The 26,399-nt window shown below is 54.4% G+C and overlaps 3 protein-coding genes across 6 annotated transcripts; 1 reads left to right on the forward strand and 2 right to left on the reverse strand.

Annotated features, from left to right (window-relative positions):
• Positions 1-2,220: 2,220 nt before the first annotated feature.
• On the reverse strand, positions 2,221-10,619 carry KCNK6 (potassium two pore domain channel subfamily K member 6). Its single transcript, XM_059903676.1, has 3 exons — positions 10,298-10,619; positions 3,159-3,551; positions 2,221-2,993 (listed from the first exon to the last, which is right to left on the reverse strand). Exons 1-3 carry the CDS (start codon positions 10,617-10,619, stop codon positions 2,770-2,772), a joined length of 939 nt encoding a protein of 312 aa, XP_059759659.1. The 3' UTR covers positions 2,221-2,769.
• Positions 10,482-20,667, forward strand: YIF1B (Yip1 interacting factor homolog B, membrane trafficking protein). Of its 4 annotated transcripts, XM_059903675.1 has the most exons (9): positions 10,482-10,568; positions 11,952-12,002; positions 17,148-17,386; positions 17,468-17,572; positions 17,701-17,779; positions 17,909-17,966; positions 18,982-19,137; positions 19,221-19,314; positions 20,299-20,667. In XM_059903675.1, exons 3-9 carry the CDS (start codon positions 17,183-17,185, stop codon positions 20,452-20,454), a joined length of 852 nt encoding a protein of 283 aa, XP_059759658.1. In that variant the 5' UTR covers positions 10,482-10,568; positions 11,952-12,002; positions 17,148-17,182; the 3' UTR covers positions 20,455-20,667. The 4 variants fall into 4 exon arrangements, with proteins under 4 accessions (XP_059759658.1, XP_059759655.1, XP_059759656.1 ...); XM_059903673.1 differs by lacking the exons at positions 10,482-10,568; positions 11,952-12,002 and adding an exon at positions 12,973-13,122; XM_059903674.1 differs by lacking the exons at positions 10,482-10,568; positions 11,952-12,002 and adding an exon at positions 12,991-13,113.
• A 105-nt stretch (positions 20,668-20,772) lies between these two features.
• Positions 20,773-21,607, reverse strand: C19H19orf33 (chromosome 19 C19orf33 homolog). Its single transcript, XM_059904768.1, has 4 exons — positions 21,498-21,607; positions 21,282-21,376; positions 21,070-21,156; positions 20,773-20,932 (listed from the first exon to the last, which is right to left on the reverse strand). The coding sequence occupies exons 1-4, from the start codon at positions 21,517-21,519 to the stop codon at positions 20,810-20,812; spliced, it is 327 nt and encodes a 108-aa protein (XP_059760751.1). The 5' UTR covers positions 21,520-21,607; the 3' UTR covers positions 20,773-20,809.
• Between the last annotated feature and the right edge of the window lie 4,792 nt (positions 21,608-26,399).

Genomic DNA, 26,399 nt, shown 5'->3' on the forward strand with positions numbered 1-26,399 from the left:
CATAGTAAATCCTATGTAAGTGTTTTCTATCACTGTTATTAAAACAATTTTGTGTGACTTCTTAGCATCATTTGACAATGTTGCCTTCTCCCTCCTTCAAATTCTCTCATCTCTTACCAATACTCCCCACCCTCCTGGTTTTCCTACTCCTCTCTAGAACTCCTTTTCTGTCTCCTTTGTAAGCTCTTCTCTCTGGTAGGAGGGCATTGCTTGAAGGGTCACTGCTCACCATATGGGGCTGTTATGTTAATTAGAAAAAGAAGTCCCCTTTGGGCATATTCAGCCTTGAACTTCAGCCGCTATTTGTTTCCACCCTAACAGCCAGGCATCCCTTATGTAGGTCCCAACCTGCATAATTGTACATCACTGCCTTGGCTGATTAGTTTATTGATGTCTGCCCATTCTCCCAACTTTCTGCCTTTCTAATAGAAGCCCAATTTTGTTCAAGTATTCACCAGCCTGCAAACTAAAACCTCAGCCCCAGCCTCACACCTGGGTGACAGGGGGAATCCTGAGGAATCCAAGCTAATCATGGTGATGCCATCACTCTGGCCAATGGTTGGCTCAGGATGTGCATGTGAGCCAATTTTGGCCAATGAGATGGAAGAGGAAGGCTGCTGGGAGACACTGGGAAAAGGTTTCCTTGTTTCCAAAAAGGCACCATGGGAAGAGATGCCGCCCCCACCGCCCCCCACCAACTTCCTGTACTAAAAATTAACATGTCTGATTGTGACGCCTGGACCTGTGGCAGCCACTCTGGGGCCATGAGGAGAGCCCATGTGGGAGCCAAGCCTTCAGCTGAGGGTAACAGAGCAGAGAGAGAGGGAACCTGGGGCCACAAGACCCTCTTGGAGCTGTGGATTGTATCATGCCTGGAGCTGTCCCCAACTCTGGTGATGTACAATATACAACCATCTCATCGTTTCAGCCAGTGCCAGTCAGGATTTGGTTACTTGCAACCCAAATCTTTCCTTACTGATATAAATATATAAATACCCTAAGGCTGATTTCTCAAGGCTGGTCTTCTCTCTTCATTCCCACCCAGGGCTGTCATACCCACCTTCATGGCCTTGGTTTCCTCGTCTGTCTCCAGCCTCAACCACCCACTGAGCCCTTGCCCTGAGGGTCCTGTAACCTCCTGATGCCTTCTCCTGTGTGTCCCGTTAGCCCTTCAAAGCCACCATGTTCCAAACAAGCCTCAGCATCTCCCTTCAAATCTGTTCTTTCTCCCAGGTTCCCACCTCAGGGGCAGCTGAGCAACCTTGGACCTTTGTCTGGCCTTATCCCTCCCAAGTCTGTAAGGCTTATGGCCTGTCCACTTGGCCTTCTGAGCATCCCTCGACTCGCCCCCCCCCTCCCCTTCCCTTGGCCCTACCCAGTCCCATTGTCTCCTGCTTTGTTCCTGCCCCAGCCTCCCCTGGGCACCCAGCGTCAGTGTCCCCCTGCACACAGCAGCTAAAACCCAGACCTAACCATGGCCCTCTCCTGCTCAAAACCCTTCCATGGCTCTCTAGTGCCCTCAAGAAAGAAGCCAAGTTCCCAAGATGGTCCTTTAAGGATGCTTACGATATGCCCATGTCCACTGATAATATTATCATTATCTACCTCATATGTAAAGTACCCAGAACAGGGCCTGGCCAAAGAAAGCATCACAGAATAACATGGCAGGCTCTGTGAAATCATCTTTTGAAGTAACTATTGTTATTGCCATTTTACTGATGAGGAAACCAAGAATCACAGAGGCAAAGTGACCACCCAAGGATACAGGCAGGACACAACTGAGTTGGGATTTGAGCCCAAGTAGGCTGGCTTCAGAGCCCAGTGCACCTAATGTAATTAGTCCTTGGTGAACGGGAACAGCTGTTACAATGGTGCCTCACAAAGAGCAGTGCCTTAGCTTCCTGCCTGCCAGGCTGCTGAAGAAGATTCTATCACACAAGCCTACCCCAGGAGTCTCCGAATGTGTCTTGCTCCCTGGATACACTTGAGGAAAATGAGTCAGGTACACCTTCTTCCCCAGACTATTCCTCAGATTTCAAGTCTGAGTTCAGTTGCCCCTTCCTCCAGGAAGCCCTCCCTGACCTTCCAGGCTGGACTGGGTACATTCCCTGTGCTCCCTCCACCCCAGCCCTGACCACTCTGCCCACCCTCACCCTCACCCCCCCACTGAAGTCCTGCCTGTTATGGACTGTCACTGTGTGGGGACAGGTCTGTCTACCTTACAGGATGGCAAGCCCCATGAGAGCAGGGCCCAGACCATCTGGAACACTACTATGTCCCTAGCACTGCCCAGCATGGGTTGGCACACAGGAGGGAGTTCTAAATGAGTGAATATACTCTTTCACTTGACAGATGAGGAGATCAAGGCTCTGAGAGGGCCGGTCACTTGGCCAAAGTGGAGTGACTGATCTAGCACCTGAAATGAAGTCTGAGCCCAGAGCCTGGGAGAATCAGCAGGTGGTGAGTGGCAGATGGTGTAAGTAAAAGAATGAGAAACAAAGAGACGGGGAGAGGGAAAGACAGAGATGGTGAGAAAGCCAGGGAAGCACAGAGTGTGCAGGGAGGTGAGAGGAGGGGCAGGGGAAACAAGGCAATGCTGGTTCCTGGATCCGGGTGGTGCTCAGGCAGGTAAGACAAAGGACAGACGGATAGCGGAGGCAGGGCCTCGGGAACACTGGCATGTGCTTGTGGACGTGCTAGTCTGTCAGTCCAGTCCCTTGGGCCCCTCAGCCGCAGGCCAGGTCCGCAGCCTCGCGGCGCCTGCCCCAGCTACCTGGGGATGGAGGCGTAGTCAGTGTGCAAGCCGGCGGTGAATTGCTGGTGTGGCTCCGGCTGGGGGCCCAGAATGTCCACCCGATCGTCCCCATCCTCGTCGAAGCTGGCAGGGCATGGATTGGGCAGCAGGATGAGCTCTGTGAGGCCATGAAGGTCAGACAGACGGCGGAAAGTCTGCAGCACGAGCACCATGGCGACCAGGCCCAGGAAGAGGTAGACTGCAGAGACGGCAGAGGGGCGACGGGTGGACTCAGACCTCCAGGTCATGGCCGTGGGGCTACAGGACCCCCCAGGATGGGGCTGTGACTTTCAACTCCCCCCGGGGTTGGGGCCAGGTCCCCCTCAGACCCGGCCCTTGCTCCCCGGCCAGCCACCCCACTCACCTGTGACCAGCACCTTGTAGAGGGCCCGGTAGGGCTGGCCGGGGGCCTCTCCAGGCACATAGTCACCCAGGCCAATGGTGGACAGAGAGATGAAGCAGAAGTAGAAGGCGTCCAGGAAGCTCCAGGCCTCCTCAAGGTGGGCAAAGACGGCGGCCGGCACCAGGAAGCAGATGGTCACCACGACCGCCAGCAGGGCCGCCAGGTGCCAGCGGGCCACCTGCGGGGGGTGGCAGCCCCAGCGCTGGCTCAGCCAGGACAGGGGCGCGTGGGTGAGCAGCGACAGGCGCTGGGCCGAGGCGGTCAGCAGCAGCATGGTGGCCGGCACGCCCAGGAGCGCAAAGGCAATGCAGAAGGCCTTGCCCCCGTCGGTCAGCGGCGTCGTGTACCCGTAGCCTGTGGGAGTGAGGGGGAGATCCTTCTGCCCACTCGGCATCCACTCCGGGGTCTGTGGCCACTCTAAACCAAGGACTAATTTCACTCTCGAACCCACCTCTCCTAGAGTCTCATCTCCAGTGATGGCACCTCCACCCTTCCTGCTGTTCAGGCCAAGAGCCTGGTGTCGTCCTCGACTCCCTTGTCACTCACACCCACTTTCTGTCTGTTGTCTCAACCTTCAGACAGATCCAAAACCCACCCACTCGCCCCACTCCACCCCACGGCTCCATCCTGGTCCTGTCTACCTGGCAGCCTCCTGCCTGGTCTCCCTTCTCCCCTCATGCAGCCAGAGGGACCCTGTGAACACGTGAGTCAGGTCATGTCCCTCCCCTGTTCAGAGTCCCCCTGTGGCTCCATCTCAGGTAAAAGGACAAAGTCCTTATGGCGACCCACGGGGCACCACACAATCCAGGGCAGCGCGCTCCCACCTCAGGGCCTTTGCACTGGCTGTTCTTTCCTGGTGGAACACTCTTCCCCCAGGTATCCACATGGCTTCCTTCCTCCCCTCCTTCAGGTCTGCTCAAATGTCACCTTCTCAGTGACACCCTCACCACTTTAAATTGTTACACCCTCCTACCCAACTCTTCTTTTTAGTTTGTTTTCATAGCACTGAACACCTTCTAGCATACTATATGGTTTATTTATTTGGTTACTGTCTGTCTCCCCACAGGGTGCCAGCTCCAGGAGGGCAGGAGCTTCTGTCTGTTTTGTTCACTACTGTAGCCCTGGTATCTGGCATAGAGTGGGCACTTGATCGATAGTCAAAATAATGAATAAAGGGTGCAGGCTTTACCTTGGCTCAAAGACTCAGTTTCCTCTACTCTAAAATGGGTGTGGGGGCTTCCCTGGTGGCGCAGTGGTTAAGAATCTGCCTGCCAATGCAGGGGACACGGGTTCGAGCCCTGGTCTGGGAAGATCCCACATGCCGCTGAGCGACTAAGCCCGTGAGCCACAACTACCGAGCCTGCGCTCCGCAACGGGAGAGGCCGCGACGGTGAGAGGCCCGCGCACCGCGATGAAGAGTGGCCCCCGCTCGCCACAACTGGAGAAAGCCCTTGCGCAGAAACGAAGACCCAACACAGCCAAAAAAAAAAATATATAAATATAAATTAATTAATTAAAATAAAAAATAAAAATAAATAAAAAAAATAAAATGGGTGTGACAAGCCCCACTGTGCTCCCGGAGACCGTGGGAACACAAGAAGGCCAGGGTGGGTGTGAGTTCCGCAAACAGAAACACGATAAAGGGGAATTCAGGTGTGGGTAAAACTGGATCACTTTGGCAATGTGTAATTTAAAATCTCTTTTGATTTCCCAAATAAAGCAAACCAAAGGGTCAGAGATATGACTGGAGTGGTAAGGGGTCTGGTTTATGTTGACAGTAAAATGTCTTGCCCAAAAGACTGCAGATTCTGCCCTGTGACCCGTAAGAAAGTGTGGAGGCATTGCACATATGAGCAGGCTTTCCCCTGAGCCCGTCTTCCGCACAAAAGGATCCCCTGGCTTTTATATACTCAAAGGAACTGAAAGCAGAGGCTTGAAGAGATACCTGTACACCCATGTTCACAGCAGCATTCTTCATAATAGCCAAAAGGTGGAAACAACCCTAGTGTCCATGAATGGATGAACGGATCAACAAAATGTAAATACAAACAATGGAATATTATTCAGTCTTTTGAAGGAAGGAAATTCTGACACATGCTGCAACATGGATGAAGCTTGAGGATATTATGCTAAGTGAAATAAGTCAGTCACAAAAAGACAAATCCTCTGTGATTTATATGCGGTACTTAGTGTAGTCAAAATCATAGAGACAGAAAGTAGAACGGGGACTTCCCTGGTGGCGCAGTGGTTGAGCCCTGGTCTGGGAAGATCCCACGTGCCGCGGAGCAACTAAGCCCGTGCGCCACAACTACAGAACCTGCGCTCCAGAGCCCCCGAGCCACAACTACTGAGCCCGCGTGCCACAACTACTGAAGCCCGCGTGCCTAGAGCCCGTGCTCCGCAACAAGAGAAGCCACAGCAATGAGAAGCCCGTGCACCACAACAGAGTAGCCCCTGCTCGCCACAACTAGAGAAAGCCCGTGCGCAGCAACGAAGACCCAACACAGCCAAAAAAAAAGAAAGAAAAAGAAGGTAGAACAATGGTTGCCAGTAGCTGAGGAGAGGGGCAAATGGGGAGTTATTATATAAGAGTATAGATTCAGTTTTGCGCGATAAGAAGAGTTCTGGAGATGGATGGTGGTGATAGTTGCACAACAATATGAATGTACCTAATACCACTGAACTGTACACTTAAAAATGGTTAAGATAGTAAATTTTATGTTATGTGTATTTTGTCACAATAAAAAAAAAAAAAACTAGGGAAAAATAAAGGATCCTCTAGTTCTTGCTGGACAGGTGGCCACCTGTAATAAAGACATTCCCTCCTCCAGTGCAGCTAGGTGTGGCTCTGGAATAATTTATGGCCAATGAGGTATATATGAAAGAAGGAAACAACTTCCAGGAAGTGTCCTTAGAGAAAGGGAGATGCCTATCTTCCTTCTTTCCTCCCTCCTCCTGGTGCCTGGAACACAGATATGAAGGCTGGAGGTGAGAAGCCATCTGGGACCATGAGATGAGCTTGGGAATGGAAACCGTGCCCAGGAGTTATGAAGGAACACGAAGGTCTCTGACCATGCAGCACCATTCTGGTCTTGGACTGACTCCCTTGAATGTGGGCAAGAAATAAACTTCCATCTTACTTAAGCAGCTGTTATTTGAGGTTTATCACTTATGGCTCCAAGCTTCATTAATACAAGGCTTTTGATAGAGAAACTCCAGCAGCCTAGCTGAAATGACAGGTTTGCAGATGACACGAAATCCTTATAAACAGAAAAATCATAAAGTTAGAATAGAATGGGGGCTGTGAGCCTCAACTTGCTACCTCCAAGAGCCAAGTCCAAATCGGTGCTTTGTTATTTGGTCCCTGCATCACCTTGGCCAAGTGACTTCTCCTCTCTGAGCCTCAGTTTCCTCAGAGTACTGCAAAATGGCCTCATAAACAATGCCTTCCTCAAATGCAGGTTGGGACAGGGTGTAGCACCTAGCATGGGCATAGAAAGAGTTAGCATGACTGTAATGCTCGCTCCCTCCCCCCATTCCCAGTTGCAGGTGAGCCCGACTCCTCCACCCCTGGCCTCAATCACAGCAAGGCTGCCTGGACCAGCTCCAGGCCCCAGGTCTTCCTCAGAAGACTAGGGCCTATGACAAGACCCCTCAGAAGACTAGGGCCTATGACAAGACCCCTCAGGAGACTAGGGCCTATGACAAGACCCCTCAGGAGACTAGGGCCTGTGACAAGACCAGGGACGCTGTGGGAGAGGTCTCTCTGAATGACGTATGGTCTTCCATTTCTCCAGATACATTCAGGGCTCCCGGCTTCACCAGCAACAATAATAATAACTGAGGCTCTGTCAATCTCAGTTATTATTACCGGCACTTCACATGGACACAGACTCCCACCTTGACCAAATTTTAGTCAGGCTCCTCTGAGCCCTCTTCCTTTTTTTTTTTTGGCTGTGCCGCGCGGCATGTGGGATCTTAGTTCCCTGACCAGGGATCGAACCTGCGCCCCCTGCATTGGAAGTGCAGAGTCTAAACCACTGGACCACCAGGGAAGTCCTGAGCCCTCTTCTTGACTAAGCCCAGTTTTAGCAGGAATCCTCAGCTGGTTTAGGGAGAATCCCCCCACTCTTGATATCTGATCAAATTCCTCACCATCCACCACTGATATCGAAGTCCTTGGCCAGTCTTTAGCAAGAATCCTATTAAGCCAGTTTAGCAAGAATCCCCCTACCTTCCATGTCTCCTCTTAGTAATTTTCCATCCACTGACCCCTTCACTTTGCTCTCAGCTCTAAATCTCCAGCTGTCTTTGCTATATTCGGAATTGAGTTCAGTCTCTCTCCCCTGCTGCAATAACCTACCATTTTTAACGAATGTCAGAATAATTTTTTTTTTTTTACAATATACATACATCACCCTCCTTCATTCATGCAAGCCTAAGAGGTAGTGTGGTGTGTTGGTTAACAGCATGGGACTCTGAGGCCTGACAGCCTCAGTTCAAAACCGCATGCTACACTTCCTACCTGTGTGGCCTTGGGCAAGTTGTCCAACCTCTCTGGGCCTCAGTTTCTATTGCTAAAAAATAGAACCACTAATGGTACCTGCCTCACAAGGCTTATTGTACTGAGTGAGTTAAAGTCCGTATGTGGTTAAGTCCTCTACCAGGTATTGCTATTACTGTGAAGTAGGGAGTGTTATCCCCATTTTACAGATGAGATGAGGGAGGACACTGACGACTAGAGATCACCCAGACGGTGCCTGCCTTGAGCTTGGCTTCTTCACCTGTCTTGCCTGGGACAGCTTCTCAGAAGCTAGGATCTGGGAGGAGACAGAGGGAGAGTGAAGCCGGGGAGCAGGTCGGGCAGGCCCAGCCAGCAACTGGGAAGAGTCTGTGAGAAGCATCCAGCCCTGCTGCCGGGGCCTTGGTTTGCTGAGCCACACAACAATGACAGGCACAAAAGGCAAAGGCTGCCTGCTACTGCCGGCAGGGAAGGGGAGTTAGGGGTCTGGGCTAGCCAGGCCCCAGCCACCTCCCCTATCCAAATCCTAGCAAAGAGGCAAAGAGGAAGTTTGGGGGCTGGGGAGGGGCTGTGGGAGGACCAGCAGAGCTTGACAACAAAGGGATTTTCCAGGTCTGAGGGGCCCCGAGGTGAGGGATTTCCCGGGTAGGGCTGGGAGGGGGTGTCAGTCCCACCTGAGGCTGTAGGGGTCCAGAGAAGGGGATCTGTGGGGTCCAGTCAGTAATCTGAAATCAGAGGCCAGTGTCCTGGTTTGAAAAGAATCCTGGTTTGGGGCTGGGGTCCTGAGTCCAGAGGAAGAAGGGGGACAGGCACCAGTGGGGGTGTTTTCTGGATCACAAATGGGATTGGGAGGGGAATCCTCAGGCAGAGGGGGCTTCTGAGCCCAAGGATGCCTGAGGGGACATGATGGGGGTAGACAATGCTATGGGGATGATGGGAGGGGGGTGTGTGTCTCAGGTCCTGGCTGAGAGTGTCAAGGGTGGAAAGTGGTAATGGTCTTGAGTGGACAGTGGCGGGGGGTGGGGATCTGGGGTACAGAGAGCCTGGAGTGTCCTTGATGGAGGGAGAACTTCAGGTCCAAAGCAGACTACAGCAGGGTTGGGGTGGAGAGAAAGGTCCCAGCTGTGGGTCTGGAGGAGACTGAAGGGGTCCCGGGTCCCCAGGAGGTTCCCTTTCTTGGGAAATTCAGGTTGGGCAGGGCTCTCGGGGGAGGGGTAGCAGGTGCAGAGAGCCGACTCCCTGGGTTGGCATCCTGGGGAGGGGGGCGATTCTGCTCTCGGGGGCAGCGTGTGTGGAGGGCGCTGGGGTCGCAGGTGGTTCTGGGGTTCTTACGAGGGGTGTCAGGGTCCAGAGAGCGGTGAGAGTCTCAGCTAGGGGTCCTCAGGTTCAAAGAGGTCTGCAAAGAATTTCCTGGTGGTCCAGTGGTTAGGACTCCGCACTTCCACTGCAGGGGGCATGGGTTTGTGTTCAGGGAACTAAGATCCCGCATGCCTTGCGATGGCCAACATAAATAAACAAAGGGGTCCCCATGGGGAGTCCCTGGCTTGGAAAACAGTAGGGGTTTTTGCTGGTGCCGTTTTGGGACTGGAGGCGTGGGAGTCCTGGCTAGGGGGCTTCTGGTTGGAAAGTCAGCGGCCCTTCCTGGAAGGTGCTCTAGTTCTCTCACACACTTCCATAGCTGGGGGCTGCTGAATTGGAAGTCCCACGTTCAGAGGGAACAGGGGTGTCCCTATTGGGAGGAAAACCCTGCATTGAGGGCTCCTCAATACAAAGATGTTAAGATGGAATGGGATATGTGAAGAGGGGCCCTGTGTCTGGAGTCAGGGGTACCTGCAGGGGAGTATGAGGGTCGGGGTGGTCCTTGGTCAGGAGGAGGGCAGGGCCCCTTGCTGGGGAGTGGTCTAGGTCCAGAGGGGTAGAAGTCTGAGATAGGGGCCCCAGGTTCTGGCTGAGGGGTGTCTACTGGCAGTAAGGTCTTTAGGGACAGCACCTGGAGAGGGTCTGGAGATTCAGGGTCCTCACTGGGGCACCAGGGTCAGGAGGAGATTGGGGTAAGGCTTCCCAAGGGGCAACCCAGAAGGACGTATCTGGAGAACCAGGAGACAGTGTTGGAGGGGATGGTGGTCTGAGCCAGAGACAGCTGGCTCAGCATGGCTGAGGTCCCAGTCCAGATGGGGCAAGGGTCTCAGGCAGAGGGTCCGGGGTTCTCGCAGGAGGTCTCTGAGGGTAGTTCTAGGCCCAGAGGGGACTGGACAGACCCGGGTCTCCAAGGGAGTTAAGGCAGAGGAATGAGGTCCCAGATGCTCGCCGGAAGGTACTCTGAGGGTGGCTCTGGTCCCCGAGGGAACTGGTGGATTTCCTACTGGGAGGAAAGGCATGGATGGGGGCTCCCCAAGGTGGAGGAGCCCATGAGTGTGGGTCCCAGGTCCTCGTTGGGGGGTTTTGAGGGGATCCTGGGCTCAGAGTAGATCGGGAATGATCCGCCGGGATCAGGGTATTTCGTGGCGGCTCCTGGGTCCCTAGGGAAGCGGGGGCGAGGGGGGTCCCGGGTCGGGGGCTCGGGGCGGCGCTCACGTACCCACGGTAGTGACCAGCGTGCTGGCGAAGAAGAGCGCCGAGGCGAAGTCCCAGGCGGGGTCCGAGGCGTTGGCTGACCCCGAGGCGTTGGCAAGCGCTGCGCGCCCCAGCCGTCCGGCCGCCAGCATCCGCTCCACGAAGGCGTCCAGGGCGGGGGCAGCCACACACGGGCTGCGCTGCAGCAGCTGCTGGCGCAGAGTCTGCAGCTCAGCTCGGAGGCGGTCTTCGTGCGGCCGCTCCAGCCGCGCCACCAGTAGCGCGCCCAGCACCAGGTAAGCGATGTACGCCGCCAGGGCGCCCGCCAGGAGCGCTCCCCGCTGCATGGCGCAGCCGGCCGGCCCGCCAAGCTCCCGGCCGCCCCGCTGACGTGGCCCCTGACTCCCGACCGCCAGGCACCCAGCTTCAGTTCCGGGAGTGCTTGACGTGCGGCCCCCAGCGCCCCAAAGAGGAAGAAGAGGAAAAAGGGGAGGGGCGGGGGTGGAGGAAACTGAGGCACGCCCCATCGCCAGGTGTGAGGACCGAGAGGGAGGAGCCCGGCGCTCCCGGACCCAGGAGACCGGAGGGATGCTTGGGTTAGGGGTATTCTTCCTTTCCTCCCCCTTCCTTCCTTTGCTTCCTTCCCGGAGCCGCGGCTCCCTATGCCAGAGAGAATCCTAAGTCTCTTTTCGGCTCGCGGACCGAGGAGTCGCTCCCCGACTCCTTAGGGCCATTGCTCAAGGCTGCGAATGTTGTGCGCCGCACCGGGGCGCGTGGCTGAGGGGACAAGGGGACAAACTGAAATCCAGCCCTCGCTCCACGCGCCAGGTCGTGCGTTCTGGAGTGGGGCTGCGTCCACCTGGAGAGAACCCCTGTCTAACTCACAAAGGGGGACACCAGAGGGCCAGGTGTCACCTGTGCCCTCACAGAGTGAGAATCCTTAGCTATTCACCAAATCTTTGCTCAGCCCTCACTTTGTGCCCAGCGCTTTGCTGGGTGATGCTGGGGACACGCAGTGTCCAAGACAGTCCCTGGGCCCTGCCCTCGGGTGGGGGGGCTCCCCGCACTTCAACAGAGTGACAGCCCAGAGGGTCAGGGCTGTGATAAGGGAAGCACAGGCAGAGTGACAGGGGCTGGGATGGTGAAGCCTAGAGGACTGTGCAGCCAGGAGTCATAACTGAGAGACCAGAACAGTCTTCAAGGTCCCCAGAAAAGACAGTGTCTCAGAGGAGGAAAGGGAAAGCCACAGTGACACGGTCACTTGCTGACATCCTTCCGGAGAGCTATCACTCCCCAGAAGTCATTTCTACCATTATCTTTGCCTGAGATAACTGGAGGAGACTGAGGGACAGAAAAGGGGAGGCTGAGGGGGAGACAGCGTTAGATAAAGGGGGAGACGGAGGGCAGAGACAGGAGAGACTAAGGTAGCTTAATGTTCAGGGCTCCTCACTTGCAGGTGTGCCTGTGTGTGCTCACTTGCTGGGGGTTATAATGTTTTTTGGCAAACCAGGGAAACCAGGTTGCAACACAGGAGCATTTTTATGACTTTTTGGGAAAATGTCTAAAGATGTTGTTAAAGAGAAAACCACAGACCCCAAATGGCGTCACTAGTGCTAAAGCCCATGATACCAAACCTAGATTTTAACATCTGACCTAACTGCAATTTTGTCCTTCCCCAGGAAGGTAATCTTAATCGGCCAGTCTGGAATTTCCTGGTCAGCACCAGCGAGGTAATCTGTCATGTGGGACCTCACCATTTCTACACTCCCCACGCCCCCACCCCTACCCCCCTACCCCCGCAAAGGAAGAAGAGGTATTCTATAAGATAGATTCTCACCCTCCCCCCAAAAGAAGGTGACCTGGCCTGAAATAATTCTTTCTTTTCTCTTGCTAATAACTTCCTTGCCTCCTTCTATAAAAAAACCTCCATTTTGTACAACTCCTTCAAGCTCCGTTCTATTTACTAGATGGGATGTTGCCGGATTCATAAATTTTTGAATAAATCCCATAGGTCTTCAAACTTACTCGGTTTAGTAAAGCAACTATACTCCAATTAAAAATTAATTTAAGAAATTTTACTCGGTTTAGTTTGGGGTTTTTTTGTTTGTTTTGTTTGTGGGGTTTTTTTGGCCGCATCACGCTGGCATGTGGGATCTTAGTTCCCCAACCAGGGATGGAACCCACGCCCCCTGCAGTGGAAGCGCGGAGGCTTAACCACTGGACCGCCAAGGAAGTCCCTAATTTTGTTTTTTAACAATACGTCTTGAGGAAAGACACCTGGTTCTTCCTACCTAACTTGTTGGATATCCTTTTCTCCCTCTAAATAATCACTTTAATACCTAAAGTCTGCCAAAACTGTATAAGCGCTAGAGCCCGCACAACTCCGCTTAGCCCCTGGGGAACACTAACGGGTCTCTCCTCTCCTGCTCCACACCCTTCTCTCGCTCCCCAGTGTTCTCAAGAGCCAAATTGAGCGTTTGTCTATAGAGAACTCCATTTCCCATCGCCCTCTTCGCTCGACACCTACATTTCCCATCATGCACGACACCGCCTACTCCTTCGATTGTTCCGGGCTCCGCCCTCCTTGCCCTGCAGGCCTCACTCTCGCCTAACGTCACCGGCCTCCAGTCCTCCCCTCTTACCCGCCAGCTTGTCTGGGCCTCCGTGTGGGGGCGTGGCGTCTGCGCGATCGTGACGCCCATTGGCTGTCGTGTGGCCGGTGAGGCGTGGCTACGGGAGCCGGGCGGGCACATTTCGAACCGTGGCTGGGGCTGCGGTGGCGGCGGCGGCAGGGAAAAATGCACCCGGCAGGCTTGGCGGCGGCGGGGACGCCCCGGCAGCGTAAGTGGCGTACGTGGCCGACCGAGGAGATAGGGAGGGCGGGGCGTGGCGGGGCCGCCTCGGCGGTTGGGGAGGTCGCCGCAGGTCGGAGGTCACGAGGTCAGGGATCTGGAGCTACGAGGTGTGCACAGCGCAGGGATGCCAGGTCCGGGTAGGGGGCGCATTGGACTCGGTTCTTCTTTTCTTTAGGAAATTCATTTAGAAGAAAACAAGTTTGAGCAGGATATTGTGTGATGTGCAGAAAAACGCGACTTTCATTCATTTTCAGTTAGCCGTCTGTCCTCTCCCCACCCTTCCGTGGCCTTGGGCTGTTGCCCACGCACCTTAGGACGGTGTTCATAGCCCTGCGTGATCGCAGACGGCCGTGTTTACCCCTCATTTAAGATTTGAACCTGTGTTTATTGTGCTGTTAATCCCCTTTTCCCATGTCTGTGAATTTGTATCTCTCTTTAAATTCCTCTTCATCTTCGGGAGTGTGCGTGTGTCTCATTTATTCATTCAGCGTATCTTACTTCAGCTCCCTTGTGCCAGGCCCTGTGCTGCAATTTGGGTACCCAGTAGTAACCAGCAACTTGGCAACTTACAGCTCAGAGTTTAGTGGGAAGACAGACACTAAACTTGGAAGCAAACTAGGCAGCAGGATAATTTCGGGAGTGATTAGGACTGTAAAGAGAATAAGCCGGAAACTGACTAGGGGTTGAGGAGGCCTTAAGACATGATGCATGCATTCCTCCCTCAACCTTTGTAAGATGCCTGACTGGCCCTGTGGTAGGCGATGCTGGGGATACAGCCGTGCCCATCAGTCCTGGTTCCTGTCTTCATGGAGCTTACCAGTACAGAGCAGAAGACAGCGACAGTCTAGCGTGATGGAGCTGTGATAAGAGAAGAGCAGGCAGAGGGGTCAGGGCTGGGATGGGGGAAGCACAGTCAGACTGGTTATGGCTGGGATGAAGGTGTTGTGTTAGCCCAGATTAGGAAACATGACCCAGCCCAGCCGTGTCAGTGAAGCTTCCTGGAAGAGGTAACATTGCATGATGAGGAATTAGCCCGGGGAAGGGGATTTATGGTGTGTGGGAAAGGCGTGGGAGGCCTGTGCTGAGTAAGCAAGTAGACAAATGAATATAGATTCAGAAATTGTGACAAGTACTTGGAAGAGAAAAAAGAACCACTGGATATTATGAGAAAGAACAGTGTGGGGCTAGTGCTTTATATTGAGGAGTAAGGAAGGTCTCTCTGAGAAGGAATCTTTTGAGCTGAGGCCTGAGTGCTGTATTGGCAGGTGTTAATTGTGGGAAGGTGTTCCAAGGTGATAGCACTGTATGTTCAAAAGCCTGAGGGGGCGAGGAGCTTGGCAGGGTCAGGGCCGAGAGGAGGAGGCCCTTGTGACTGGTGGAGTGAGTCCCAGGAGAGGTAGCAAACCAGGGTGGTTGGCAGGGCTGGGTCATGCAGGGCCTCCTAGGCATTTGGATTTTATTCTCAGCACAGTGGGCACCGATCTTAGGCAGAGGGCATGAAATATTCTCTTTTACATTTAAAAAGATCATTCTGGCTGCTGACTGGAAAGGAAGTTGTTGGGGCTAAGAATGAACAGGGCAAGCTGGTAGGAGGACATTTAATTCAGGTGCAAGATGACAGAGTCTGAAAAGGGAGGGTAACATTGAGACCAAGTAGGTGAGAACTGATGTCAGAGGTAAAGGCCCTGGGGCCTTGGCAGGAAGTGGTGGCTAGAGACAGCCCAGGGCACAGGGTGGGTGGCTGCGAAAGCCATGGATGTGGTGAGATTGCCCTAGGTGAGAGACAGAAGACAAGGGTAAGGGTGGAAAATTGGGGCACACAATTCAGGGAGCTGGAGAGAAATCATTGACTGAGAGGGACCGATCAGAACATCAGCTCCATGAAGGCAGGAGTTTTTCCCTTTTGGTTCACTGCTGTATCCACCTCGCACGCAGCAGAGCCTAACCCACAGAGGTGCTCAGTCGATGTTTGTGGGGCTCTGACAGGAAAGAGAAAGAGGTAGTACAGTGTCTCAGAAGCCAAGAGAGCAGAGAGTTGGAGGTTGGCATTTGGAGCAAGGGCCTCAGTGCTGCCGAGGAGCTTGAGTCTGAGGAGAGTGGAATAACAGCCTTGGCCTGGTAGTGCAGAGGCATTTAGGGGACCGGTGAGAGCAGAACCCCAAATGCCAAGGGCTGAGGGGGCGACAAAGAGGGAGGAAGTGCTTACACTAAAGCTTTCAGGAAGCCAGCCCTTTGCCCAGAAGTGGGAGAGGGAAAAGAGAAGTGGTGCTTGGGGACAAGTGGGCCGGGGCCAGTGCTGCTTGCTCTGGGATAGAGGACTACCTGGGTCTGTTTTCAGGCTACAAATAATGAAGAGGAAGAGTCGAGGGGCTAGTTATTAATAATAGGTGACGGGATGGACCACTTTTTTATGGGCCAGGCCAGGGGCTGAGGAGTTTATGTCACTTTGCCCTGGAGTGTTGACACCATCCTGCAGAGGAGAAAATTGAGGTGCAGAGAAAGTCATGACATGGATTATGTGATTCCTCTCCCGCATCCCATTGTAATCCTACCACCCTGTTCCCACTGTGGCACCTGGCACAGAGGAAGAGCTCCGTAAATGTTTGCTGCGGTGACATGGCTTATTGGTCAGGGTGCTGGAGCCCGAGTGCTGGGTTCAAATCTGCCCTCTCCATATTCCCCATCTCAGTAGGCAGCACTCCCATCCACTCGATCACTCAGACCAGAATCTGGGAAGAAGTGTGGATTCCTTCATCTTCCTTCTGCTACCGCAGCCAAGCACACCTCCAGCAATCCTGCCTCTCCTACCTCCAAAATTCGCCAGAAGCAGCCCCTCCCCTCCCCACCCCACCCCTGCCTGCCCCATCCTGCTCTCCCACCTGGACCACCTCAGCAGCTTCCTCCCCCCTCCCCTCCCCTCCTCTCCCCTCATCTTGTCCCCGCCTTCCCAGTCTGTTCCCCACATGAAGCGGAGGGATCTTTTGAAAACTTGAAACCTGGCTCTGCTTCACACCGTCTGTATGACTCTGGGCAAGGGCCTGAGCCTCTTTGGGGCTCACGGTTCCCATCTGTAAAATGGGATGATAGTCTCACCAACACAAAATGGATTGTTGTGAGGATTAAGTGAGTTAATACATAGTGTCTAGAACACGGCCTGGTGTGTGGTTTAAGTGCTCAGCTGGGGTTTAATTATTACAATATTTAACAGGGTGACCTGGGCTGGAATCCTGCTCTGTCACTCCCTTAATTTGGCCCTTTGCACAAGTCATTTAGACTGTCTGAGCCTCGGTTTCCACATCTGTAAAATGGGCATGGCCATTTATTCATTCATCAGGTTTTTATCAAGCACCTACTCGAACCCTGTTCTAGGGGCTGGGGCTTCAGCCACAAACAAGACAAAGCTCCTCACCTTGGTGGGGGGGGGGCTCACATTTGAGTGGGGGAGACAGACAGTGAATAAAATAAACAGCTAGTATGTCAGCTGGTGCTGAGTTCTGTGGATATAAATGAAGTGGGGAAGAGGGATGAGGGGGTGGCACCAAGGGAGATGCAGTTGTAGACAGGATGGCTGGGGAAGGCCCCACGGAGCCAAGACCTCGAGGAGAGGAGGGAGCCCTGAGGATGTCTGGGGCAAGAGCATTCAGGCAGAGGAACCGCCAGTGAAGAGGCCCTGAGGTGGGAATGTGCCTGGTGCGTTCACTGAGTACTGAGGCCGGTGTGGCTGGAGCTGGAGTAAGAGGGAACATGAAGGGAGAAGGTCTGTCTAGAGACCTTGTTTGTAAGAGTCTTAGCACAGGATTCTGTGCACAGTCAACCCCAGTACATAGTAGCCGTCATTGTCGTCCTCATCATCATCATTGTGATTTGGATGGATGGATGGATGGATGGATGGTAGGCAGAGGCCGCCCAGACCTGACTAGACAACCCATCTGACAGCAAAACCAGTGCCCCCCTGCGGCAGAAGTGGGAGGGAGAGCTCCTGCAAAATGAATGAGGCTCCCCACCCTTCTCCCCCTGCAGCCTCGAAGCGGAGGGTACCTGTGTCCCAGCCAGGCATGGCTGACCCCCACCAGCTTTTCGATGACACGAGTTCGGCCCAGAGCCGAGGCTACGGGGCCCAGCGGGCGCCTGGCGGCCTGGGCTACCCTACAGCCTCCGCCTCGCCCCAGGCGGCCTTCCTGGGTGATCCTGTGTCCAACATGGCCATGGCCTACGGGAGCAGCCTCGCCGCACAGGGCAAGGAGCTGGTGGATAAGAACGTGAGTGGGCCGGGCTGGTGGGGGTGGGGGCAGGTAGGGGCCTCGGGGCCAGGGCTTCAGGTTGGCTCTCTGCCTCTCCAGATCGACCGCTTCATCCCCGTCACCAAGCTCAAGTATTACTTCGCCGTGGACACCATGTATGTGGGCAAAAAGCTGGGTCTGCTCTTCTTCCCCTACCTGCACCAGGTGAGCATCTGAGCCGGGTAGCAGCCTCTAGGCAGGGGTGGGTCAGGCTGGGGCGGGTGAGAGAGGGCCTGTAGGCGGGCCAGGAGCCCAGCCCTGTGTCCTGCCTGCTCCCTCCGCTCTCCCCACAGGACTGGGAGGTGCAGTACCAGCAGGACACACCAGTGGCCCCGCGCTTTGACGTCAACGCGCCTGACCTCTACATTCCAGGTTCACCCTACCCACCACGGCCCGGTGCCCTCCTCCCTCTGGGTGGGCCTGTCTCGGGCAGAGGTTTAGGGCCCGGAAGGCCCAGGTCCTTCTTCTTCTGACTAGAGTCTGTGTGTCTCCCTCTCATAGCCATGGCATTCATCACCTACGTCTTGGTGGCTGGCCTGGCGCTGGGGACCCAGGATAGGTAAGAGAGGCCTGGAGTAGGCAGAGTGGTTTGGGGGAGCTGAGGGGGCAGTCAGGAAGGTCTCTTGGCTTCTCTGCCTCAGAAGAGCCCCACCGTGTTCCCAGTTAGCCCAAGACAGAGCCCGCAGGGTCACCCGCAGGGTCACCCTTGCCCCTTTCCTCTTTCCCACCCGTGCGCAGCCCATCACCACACCCTGTGCTGGATGACACTAAACCCATCCTCCCCCGGCCTCTCCTAACCAGCTGCCCGGCCCCCACACACCCCCTGTACCCCGGCTCCAGCAGGAAGGTCTTGGCTGAGAGGTGAGCCTGGCCATGTCCCCCCCTGCTCAGAAGCTGTCCCTAGCTCCCCTGTCCCCAGACCAAGCCCCAGCTCCTTAGCCTGGCACTGCCTGCCCCTCTCCCTCACTCTGCTGCGCCACTCTGGTCCTCTTTCTGTTTCTCCAGAGGACCTGGGTTGCCTCCCCAGGGCCTTTGCACATCAGTTCCCTTTGCTGGGGAGTGTGTTCCTCCCCTGCATCACCTGCTGAGCACTATTCACTCATGATGTCTCCACTGCGACGTTACTTCCTCAGGGAAGCCTTGCCACCCTCCAGCCTGCGTCAGGCCCCCACCTCTCACTCATAGACCCCTGTCCATTTCCTTTGCGGCATGGAACACAGTTGTCATTAGAGTCAATTAATTGTTGAGGCACTGGGGATATGGCAGAGACTAAGGTCCTTCTTCCCCAATCAGCTCCTTACTCCTTCAAGCCTTAGCTCAAGTGTCTGATACCCACCTCCCAACGGGGTCACACACCTCCCCTGCCCTGTGCTTCCCCCATCCCAGCCCTGACCTTTCTGGGCTGTCACTGGGAATGGGATTTCCAGGACAGGGCCCAGATCCATCTTGGTCCCTGCCGGGTCTCCAGCATGCCCCGCGCCCCCCCCCCCCCCGCCCATACAGGCTGTCCCCAGGCAGATGCTTAGGGAGGGTCTGAGCCAGCTAACTGAATGACAGAGCTTGGGTGCTGACAGGTTCTCCCCAGACCTCCTGGGGCTGCAGGCGAGCTCGGCGTTGGCCTGGCTGACACTGGAGGTGCTGGCCATCCTGCTCAGCCTCTACCTTGTCACTGTCAACACAGACCTCACCACTATTGACCTGGTGGCCTTCTTGGGCTACAAATATGTTGGGTGAGTACCCCCTCCACCTTCCCACTGCCAGCCCCCAGCCCTGGGGCTTCTTCCTCAGACCAGCCTTCCCCTCTCCCCCACAGGATGATTGGCGGGGTCCTCATGGGCCTGCTCTTTGGAAAGATTGGCTACTACCTCGTGCTGGGCTGGTGCTGTGTGTCCATCTTTGTGTTCATGGTGAGCTGGGGCTCAGGGAAGGAGGGGACTCAGGGCACAGGCCTCCTGGGCAGAGTTGGGGGTCCCTGGAGGCATCCAAGCAGGGGATGTCAGGTGGGGAGTTTAGACCAGAGGCCCCACGCTGGTGAACTGAGGAGCCCTGGAGTGGCTGCCCTAGCCTGAGGGTCTGGAGAGCTTCCTGGAAGAGGGGGTGTCCAAGCGGGGTCCTGAAGGAAGAGGAGGCGCCAGCCAGGCTACTAGAGTGGGCTCTCACCCTCACTCCACTCTCCTTGCATGATGGGCTTTCCTACCAGAATTTCCTTTAGGATGAAAAGAGTTCAGTATCCTCAGAGTAGCTTCTCTGAGAGTTCATCCAGCTGGAGTGGAGGTGCTGGTTAAGAGCACTGGGATCCACCAGGCCTGGGTTTGAACCCAGGCTTCGCTCGATCCTGGGCAGGTCACTTCCTCTCTTTAAACCTGCTTCGCCTTTTGTAAAATGGGGATGATGCTAATTGCACGTCAGGGTACTGGGAGGATTCAGTGTGCGGAGCAGAGGGCAAAAACTAGTGGCTGGTGGGCCAGATCTGCCCAGATAAACTTCGACTTAGATGTCATTATTTAAAATTCTGGTGGGGGAGGGGGTGGGGGGAAAAGTTAAGAAGAAAAAGAAGGCATTTCTGGCTTGTGTTGAAAAATTGTCAAGGGTCAACACAAGCTGGTGGCGGCCAAAGGGCCAAGCCTGGCCATCCCCTCAGGTGGAGTATTCACAGTGAAGTTCCTCACCTCACTCACTTACGAGGCCTCGCCTAGCGTTTGAGTTTGGAACCCTCACATTTTCTCCCAAGGCCTGGGAGGAGGAGCAGGTCCTCCGCGTGTGTTAGGAGGTTTGGGAGAAACCAAGGCTCCTCAAGAGCAGAGACTTGAGCGCAGCTGCCCTGTGGAGGGGTGGGGAAACTGGAGTCTGGAAGGAGGCCGGGCTCAAGAGTGAACCCCTCCCCCGCCCAGATCCGGACGCTGCGGCTGAAGATCCTGGCCGAGGCGGCGGCCGAGGGCATCCCGGTGCGTGGGGCGCGGAACCAGCTGCGCATGTACCTGACCATGGCCGTGGCGGCGGCGCAGCCCCTGCTCATGTACTGGCTCACCTTCCACCTGGTGCGGTGAGGGCGGCCCTGCGACGCCTCCAGCTGCTGCTTCCGGTGGCCACCGCGCTGCCGCCGCTCATCTCCCGGCCACCTGCCGGCCACAGGGTCCGCCCCGCCGCCCGAGTCCCTCCCTCCCCATCCTCGCCGAGGTGCTGAGATCTCCAGCTGCACAGGCCGCCCCCCAGCAGTGCGGCCACTGTTCCAGAAACAATAAACCGTAATGGGCACGGTGTGGGCAGCCTCTCCTTGGCGCGCGGTGCCCAGCAGGGGGCAGGCCCGGTCCGGGAAGGGGGATGGGGATGGGGAAGGGCGGGGCGGGGACAAAAGGCAACCTGGAGACCGAGAGAAGGTTTAATGAGCCCCGACCAGGCCCGTTAGTGGGAAGCCTCCTTCTTCTTCCCCTCCTTCTTCTCCTCCTTCTTCTTCTCCTTTTTCACCTTGGGCTTCTTGACCTTGCCCGGGGCGCTTTTGTGCTGCTCGGAGCCGGCAGCGCCGGGCTGTGGGGCGGGGGGCGGGGTGGGGGAGGGAGAGGAGAGAGAGGGTTCGCCTGTGAGACGTCGGCCCGAACTCCTGGCTGGCACTCCGCCCTCACCTGGGGCGCCGGGCACCCGCTAGAGAGGGGTAAGCCTCTTACCTTCGCCTCATTTTCTGAGTCGCTGGAGCTGCAGCTGGAATCTGAGAAGGTTCCGTGCTCGTGGCCGTGGCCGTGGCCGTGGTGATGCTAGTCGGAGGCATGGCAGTGAGGCAGGGGACCCCTTTCCCAGCTCCCATCCCCCCATGTCGGAGGCCCCAGACCTACCGGGGCCCTGGGGTCAGAAACACCCTCCTAAGAATGAAGTGACTTACCTTCAGGTTATCAGCTCCCTGAACTTTGGCGGGGGCGTGCTTGGGGTCTCCCACCTGGCCTGCCCCCTGGGGCTTCTTGGAGGTGGACTTCAGGGCTGCAGAGAGAAGAGAAATTGGGTGCGTTGGTGCAAGCGCAGGGGATGCCCCGTTGGAGGCAGTCCCTGGGTTTGAGTCTGGCCCCCTGCCCCTCAAGCTCCCCACTCCCCAGGAGCGCACCTGCCGACAGGTCGACCTCCATGGTGGTGAGAGAAGGTACGTCTGCAGGGCCAGAGGCAGGGGACGGGCCTTGGGGAGAGGCAGTGGGCCGGCCCCGGAAGTTCTGAGGAGCCCCACCCGAGACCTTTGTTCAGAGTCCTTAGCCCTGACTCACGGCCCCTCCCCAGCACCGCCCAACTGGTCCTCTGGGAAATGGGGAGGGTGGACAGTTAACTTATGTCTCCCCCGCACCACCACCCACCCAGTGAGCCTTGGCAAGTGAGCGGTGGGTGGGGCTGGGGGAGGAATGTGTGGGCAGTTGCAGATTTGAGGGGCTAGAGCTGTTATTAGCTTCCCCTAAAAGGGTCAGGTCCTTGCTTTTGAAGAAATGAGAGGGAGGGTGCCTCCCCGTGCCCTCTGTTTTATGTGATAATACTGACACTCCTTGTGTACTTCCTACGTGCCGGGCCGCTGTTCCAAGGGCTTCAGATACATTAACTCACTATAACAATGCCTCTGGCTTGGTGAGAAGCAGTGTCTGAGGAGTGAAAAGCATGAACTTGGAACCAGTCTGCTGATTGGAAGCCCATCTGTATTACTTAGTAGCAGAGGGATCTGGGGAAAGTTACTCCCCCTCTCTGGGCCTCAGTTTCCTCATCTGTAAAGGACAGCTACCATATGGAGCTCTTGTAAGAATCAAATGGATTAGTTTCCCACAACCATGCCTGCACACAGTTACAAGGAGTAAGTGCTTATAAAATAATGTTTGGTTTTTAAGTAAAAGGTAGCTACGGTTGCTATCCCTATTTTACAGATGAGAAAACTGAAGGACCAGTTAAGATGACAAGGGACAAAATTAGCCCCTTGTGAACAGGCTAGAACTGAGATTCGAACCCAGGCAGTGTAGCTCAAGTCCAAGGCTGTGCCTGGCCCCTTTGTCTCACCCTGGGGGTCACTCAGCAGCCAGGCGAGCCCAGCCTTCCCTCCCCACACTGCGCAGGGCCCAGGTTAGGCTCAGCGAGGAGTTGGGGCCTGCGTCATCTGTTCCGATGGCTGTGAGGCTAGGAGTCCTTGGGAGTCCCTCTCCAGCCCAGCCCTGCTGCCAAGTTGGGTGCCTGGACCTGCAGGAGTGGCAGGCAAGGCTGGCATTTAGGCAGGAGCAGATAGCTGAGGCCTCCGGATGATGATGAGCGTGCAGTCATCAGCCTTGTGCATTCAGGTCTCTGCTCCAAAGTCCATTCCTTAGAGGAGACTGCCCTGACCGCTGGCTCCACGGAGCCTCGTCACTCCATCCCCTTTCCCCTGCTTCGTGGCCAGCATAGATAGCCCTTGCTCACCACTCTCTCAGGTTATCTTTATTCTCACGTGTTCCTTCAGCATATATTTATTGAGTACCTACAATGTGTCCAGCACAGTTCAAGTTCTGGGGACACAGAGCTGAACAAACCCAGCAAAAATTCCAGCCCCATGGAATTGACATTCTAGTGCGGGGAACAAGGCAAAATGTAGAGTATGTTAGAAAAAGCTGGAAACAAAACTGTCCATCAGTTGGTGAATAGATATACAAAATGTGATATATCTATCCATACGATGGAATACTATTCAACAATAAAAAGGAATGAACTCCTGACATACGCTACAGCTACATAAACCTCAAAAACATTATGCTGGGTGAAAGAAGCCAGACACAAGAGACTGCATATTGTATGATATCATTCATATGAAGTATTCAGAAAAGGCAATTAGAGAGACAAAGTAGATTAGTGGTTGCTGGGAGCTGAGTGTGGGAATGGCGATTAGCTGTAAATGGCCATGAGGGATCTTACTGGGGGGAAGGGGATGAAAATGTTCAAAAACAGATTTATGGTGATAGTTGCACCGCCTGGTAAAATTATTAAAAATCACTGAATTGTATATTTGAAATGGGTTTTATGTAACTTATAACTCAATGAACTCTATTTTTTTTTTTTTTAAAGTAATATGTGTTAAGAAGAGAACTACAGCAAGAAGGGGGACCAGGGAATAACTATGTAGTATGTTTGGGAGATGCTGGATTTCAGATAGAGTTACCAGGGAAGCCTCACTGAAGTCTTTTTTGAGTACAGATCTGAAGGTGAGAAAACAAGCCATGCAAGCACATGGAGGCCTATCTAGGCAGAGGGAGTAGCAAGTGCAAAGGCCCTGAGGCAGGAATGTACCTGTGTATCTGAAGAGCTGGAGGGAGAGAGGTAGAAGAGGAGGGATGGTTGGGGTGGGTGGTGGAATGTCTTGTAAATCAAAGACTTTTGGTCTTTACTCTGAGTGAGAAGAGGAGGTGAACAGTGATTGCGGCTTTGCCGACAACCGTGTGCAGGATATGAGCGAAAGTGCCTGTCTCTCCTGGCAGAACATAAATTCAGGAGGGTGGGAGCTTCGTTGCTTTGCTCAGCGCCTGGAACGGTGTGACTCAGAGTTGGTGCTCCCTATCACTTGGTGAATTAGGTTACCTCATGCCGGGCAGTGTGGTAACGGCAGGTTACAGCAAGCTTAGAGGGGCTACGAGTTTGGGTTCTGGAGGTCAGTCTGCTTACAGGTGAATCCTTGCTCTACCCCTTACTGTTCTGTGGACCATTAAGTTAGTCAGTCTGGCCCTCATTGTCCTCCTCTGTCAAATGGAACTTACCTCATAAGGTAAATGGTTTTGCACAGAGCGTGCCTGGGACAAGGTAAATAGATACTTGATAAATGTTAGTTTTTATTATGATTCACAAACACAGTCTCATGATTCCTTAAGAAACTGGCAATAGGATCCCCATGTTATATGTAGTTGAGCCCTAAAAGGTACAGTAGGACACTGGGCTAGCAGGTTGTGGGACAGCAGTGTGAGACCTTCCAGACTCAAGAGGAAGTAGTAGCTCTTCACTGCTGTGCTAAATAAAATTGTGGGGTGAGTAAGTGAATGGGTCCAGGGAGACCTCGGCCTGGTCCTTCAGACCCCCAGTTATTCGCTCCTATATTATATTTAGGATGTGGCAGCTTTCAGAGACTCTGAAGACAGAGGCTTAACAAGAGAGCTTCACTTTTCTCTCCCACGAAAACCTGAGCTGGTGGGAGTCCAGAGCAGGTGAGTGGGTAACTCTGCAAGACCATCCAGGGACCGGGCTCCCTCTGTCTGCGTGCTCTGCATTCCTCCAGGATGTCGCCCCTGGGCCTGTGGGGAGGCTGGCCCCCACCATCGGGTTCCCAGGAAGGAAAAGGGCAAGTGGAGAGCACACCACTTCCTTTTAAGGACCCGACCGGGAGGCAGCACACATCCCTTCAGTCAGGATTTAGACACCTGGTCACATCCAGCTGCAAGGGAGACAGGGAAACAGCGAGTTTCTAGCTGGGCAGCCACATACCCACTAAAACCTGGGGACTTCTATTACTGAAAGGAAGAAAGGGAAATGGGACACGGGAGCCTATCACTACTGCCTGTGGGCAGCAAGTGTCCCTCCCTTACTCCCCTATTCCGGAAGGTTTACAAATGGAGGCGAGATTAAAGCTGGGAAGGTGGACATAAATACTTGGATGAAAAATGTAGGTGAGACAAGGGCCCTCCTACGACAAGGGCGTGTCCATCTGCTCTTTAAAAGTGAGTTCCCTGCCATTCAGTTCTCATCTTCCATGGCTAATGGAAGCAGAGACAGTAGCTGATGCCTGTCTTCCCCAGGCCCTGCCTGCTCCTGGTATCTAATGGCACTGCCCTCCCCTGCTTGTTTCCTCATTATTTCTGCCTAAAATGACTTGGTCCTATGGGTATAAGCAATGCCTCCTCCTTTGTAGGAAAAAGAGACTTGTGTTCCCAACTGGCCTGCAATCCCCATGTCATTCACTGCTAAGATCAGCTTACCTTTTCTCCAGCATTTCACCAGCAGACACGCTTCAGAGGGTCACTCCAACCCTGAAGTTTTTACTTAATCACTGCAGTTTAGGAAGAGAGTTCTGGATGCCAACTTTAGGGGTATAGGACCAAGGAGCGGAGTGCTGGAAGAGACAGTCCTCCATGGGGGTCCGGTGCTCCTGCACGTCTGTGGACTGACGTAGCTAGTTGGAAGAGAAACTGCTGAAGGCCTGGCTTCGTCTTCTTCCTGAAGCTTACATGGCCAGAGTGCCCCAGTCCTACAAACATCATAATCCCTGTTCTGGAGTGTTTTCTTTGAACCTAACCACATCCCAGGAGATGGAAGACCTTAAGCACACAGTATGCAGGGACTCAGTTTCTTTTCCCACAAGACAGAAACGCTGCACTGGCCCTGGATGTTCTGGAATACTAATAATCAGAAAATCTCAACAGAGCCTCCTTCAGGAGGTGCTAAGGGGCTGACAGCCCAGCTAGGGAAACCCAAGCTTGGCCTCACCCCTCTGACTGTTGTGTTTGGGACTTGATTTTATTCTATTTACAAGCTAATAAATTAAAATTAGCCTTGTAACTGTTTCCAAAGCGCTGGCAGGAGCCTTGAGACTCCTGAGTCAGAGACAAAAGGCTTTGTTACAGCAGCAGCATAAGCATCGACCTGTGTGTTGGCCTCCCCTGCCCCATGAGGGCAAAGCGGAGGTCCAGATGGACACTGCACATGCGGGGACTGGTAGCATTACAATAGAGGGATGCTGAGCGTGGGGTACACACCGCTTTATAGCAGACAGGAGGCAAGCCTGCTCTTTGTCCCAGAGGGAGCCATTACCTCACCTCACCTCATCCCTCAAGGTGCTCTCACTGCAGACCCAACCTTGAGAATGGCCCAGGTAAACAGCTGTCAGGGTTGTGCGTTCTTGGAACACCCAGCAAGACACGCAGAAGCAGGAGACCCCTGTGGAGGGCTGTCTTTCCAAACAATGCACCTCTCTTGGCTTCTGATGAATTTTCACATGCGTATGCCATTCTGTCAGCTGCTCTGATGGATT

Source organism: Balaenoptera ricei, chromosome 19 (assembly GCF_028023285.1).
Source record: "Balaenoptera ricei isolate mBalRic1 chromosome 19, mBalRic1.hap2, whole genome shotgun sequence".
Classification (NCBI taxonomy): Eukaryota; Metazoa; Chordata; class Mammalia; order Artiodactyla; family Balaenopteridae; genus Balaenoptera; species Balaenoptera ricei.

Coding starts and splice junctions, on each gene's coding strand:
- YIF1B (XM_059903672.1), top strand. CDS start 13,071: ATGCACCCGGCAGGCTTGGCGGCGGCGGGGACGCCCCGGCAGCGTAAG. Junction 13,123..17,147: donor GCCCCGGCAGCGTAAGTGGC/GTACGTGGCCGA, acceptor CTCCCCCTGCAG/CCTCGAAGCGGAGGGTACCT. Junction 17,573..17,700: donor TCTTCCCCTACCTGCACCAG/GTGAGCATCTGA, acceptor CTCTCCCCACAG/GACTGGGAGGTGCAGTACCA.
- KCNK6 (XM_059903676.1), bottom strand. CDS start 10,619: ATGCAGCGGGGAGCGCTCCTGGCGGGCGCCCTGGCGGCGTACATCGCT. Junction 3,552..10,297: donor CACGCTGGTCACTACCGTGG/GTACGTGAGCGC, acceptor TCACTCCCACAG/GCTACGGGTACACGACGCCG. Junction 2,994..3,158: donor CTACAAGGTGCTGGTCACAG/GTGAGTGGGGTG, acceptor CCGTCTCTGCAG/TCTACCTCTTCCTGGGCCTG.
- C19H19orf33 (XM_059904768.1), bottom strand. CDS start 21,519: ATGGAGGTCGACCTGTCGGCAG. Junction 21,377..21,497: donor GGAGGTCGACCTGTCGGCAG/GTGCGCTCCTGG, acceptor TTCTCTCTGCAG/CCCTGAAGTCCACCTCCAAG. Junction 20,933..21,069: donor ACTCAGAAAATGAGGCGAAG/GTAAGAGGCTTA, acceptor CCCGCCCCACAG/CCCGGCGCTGCCGGCTCCGA.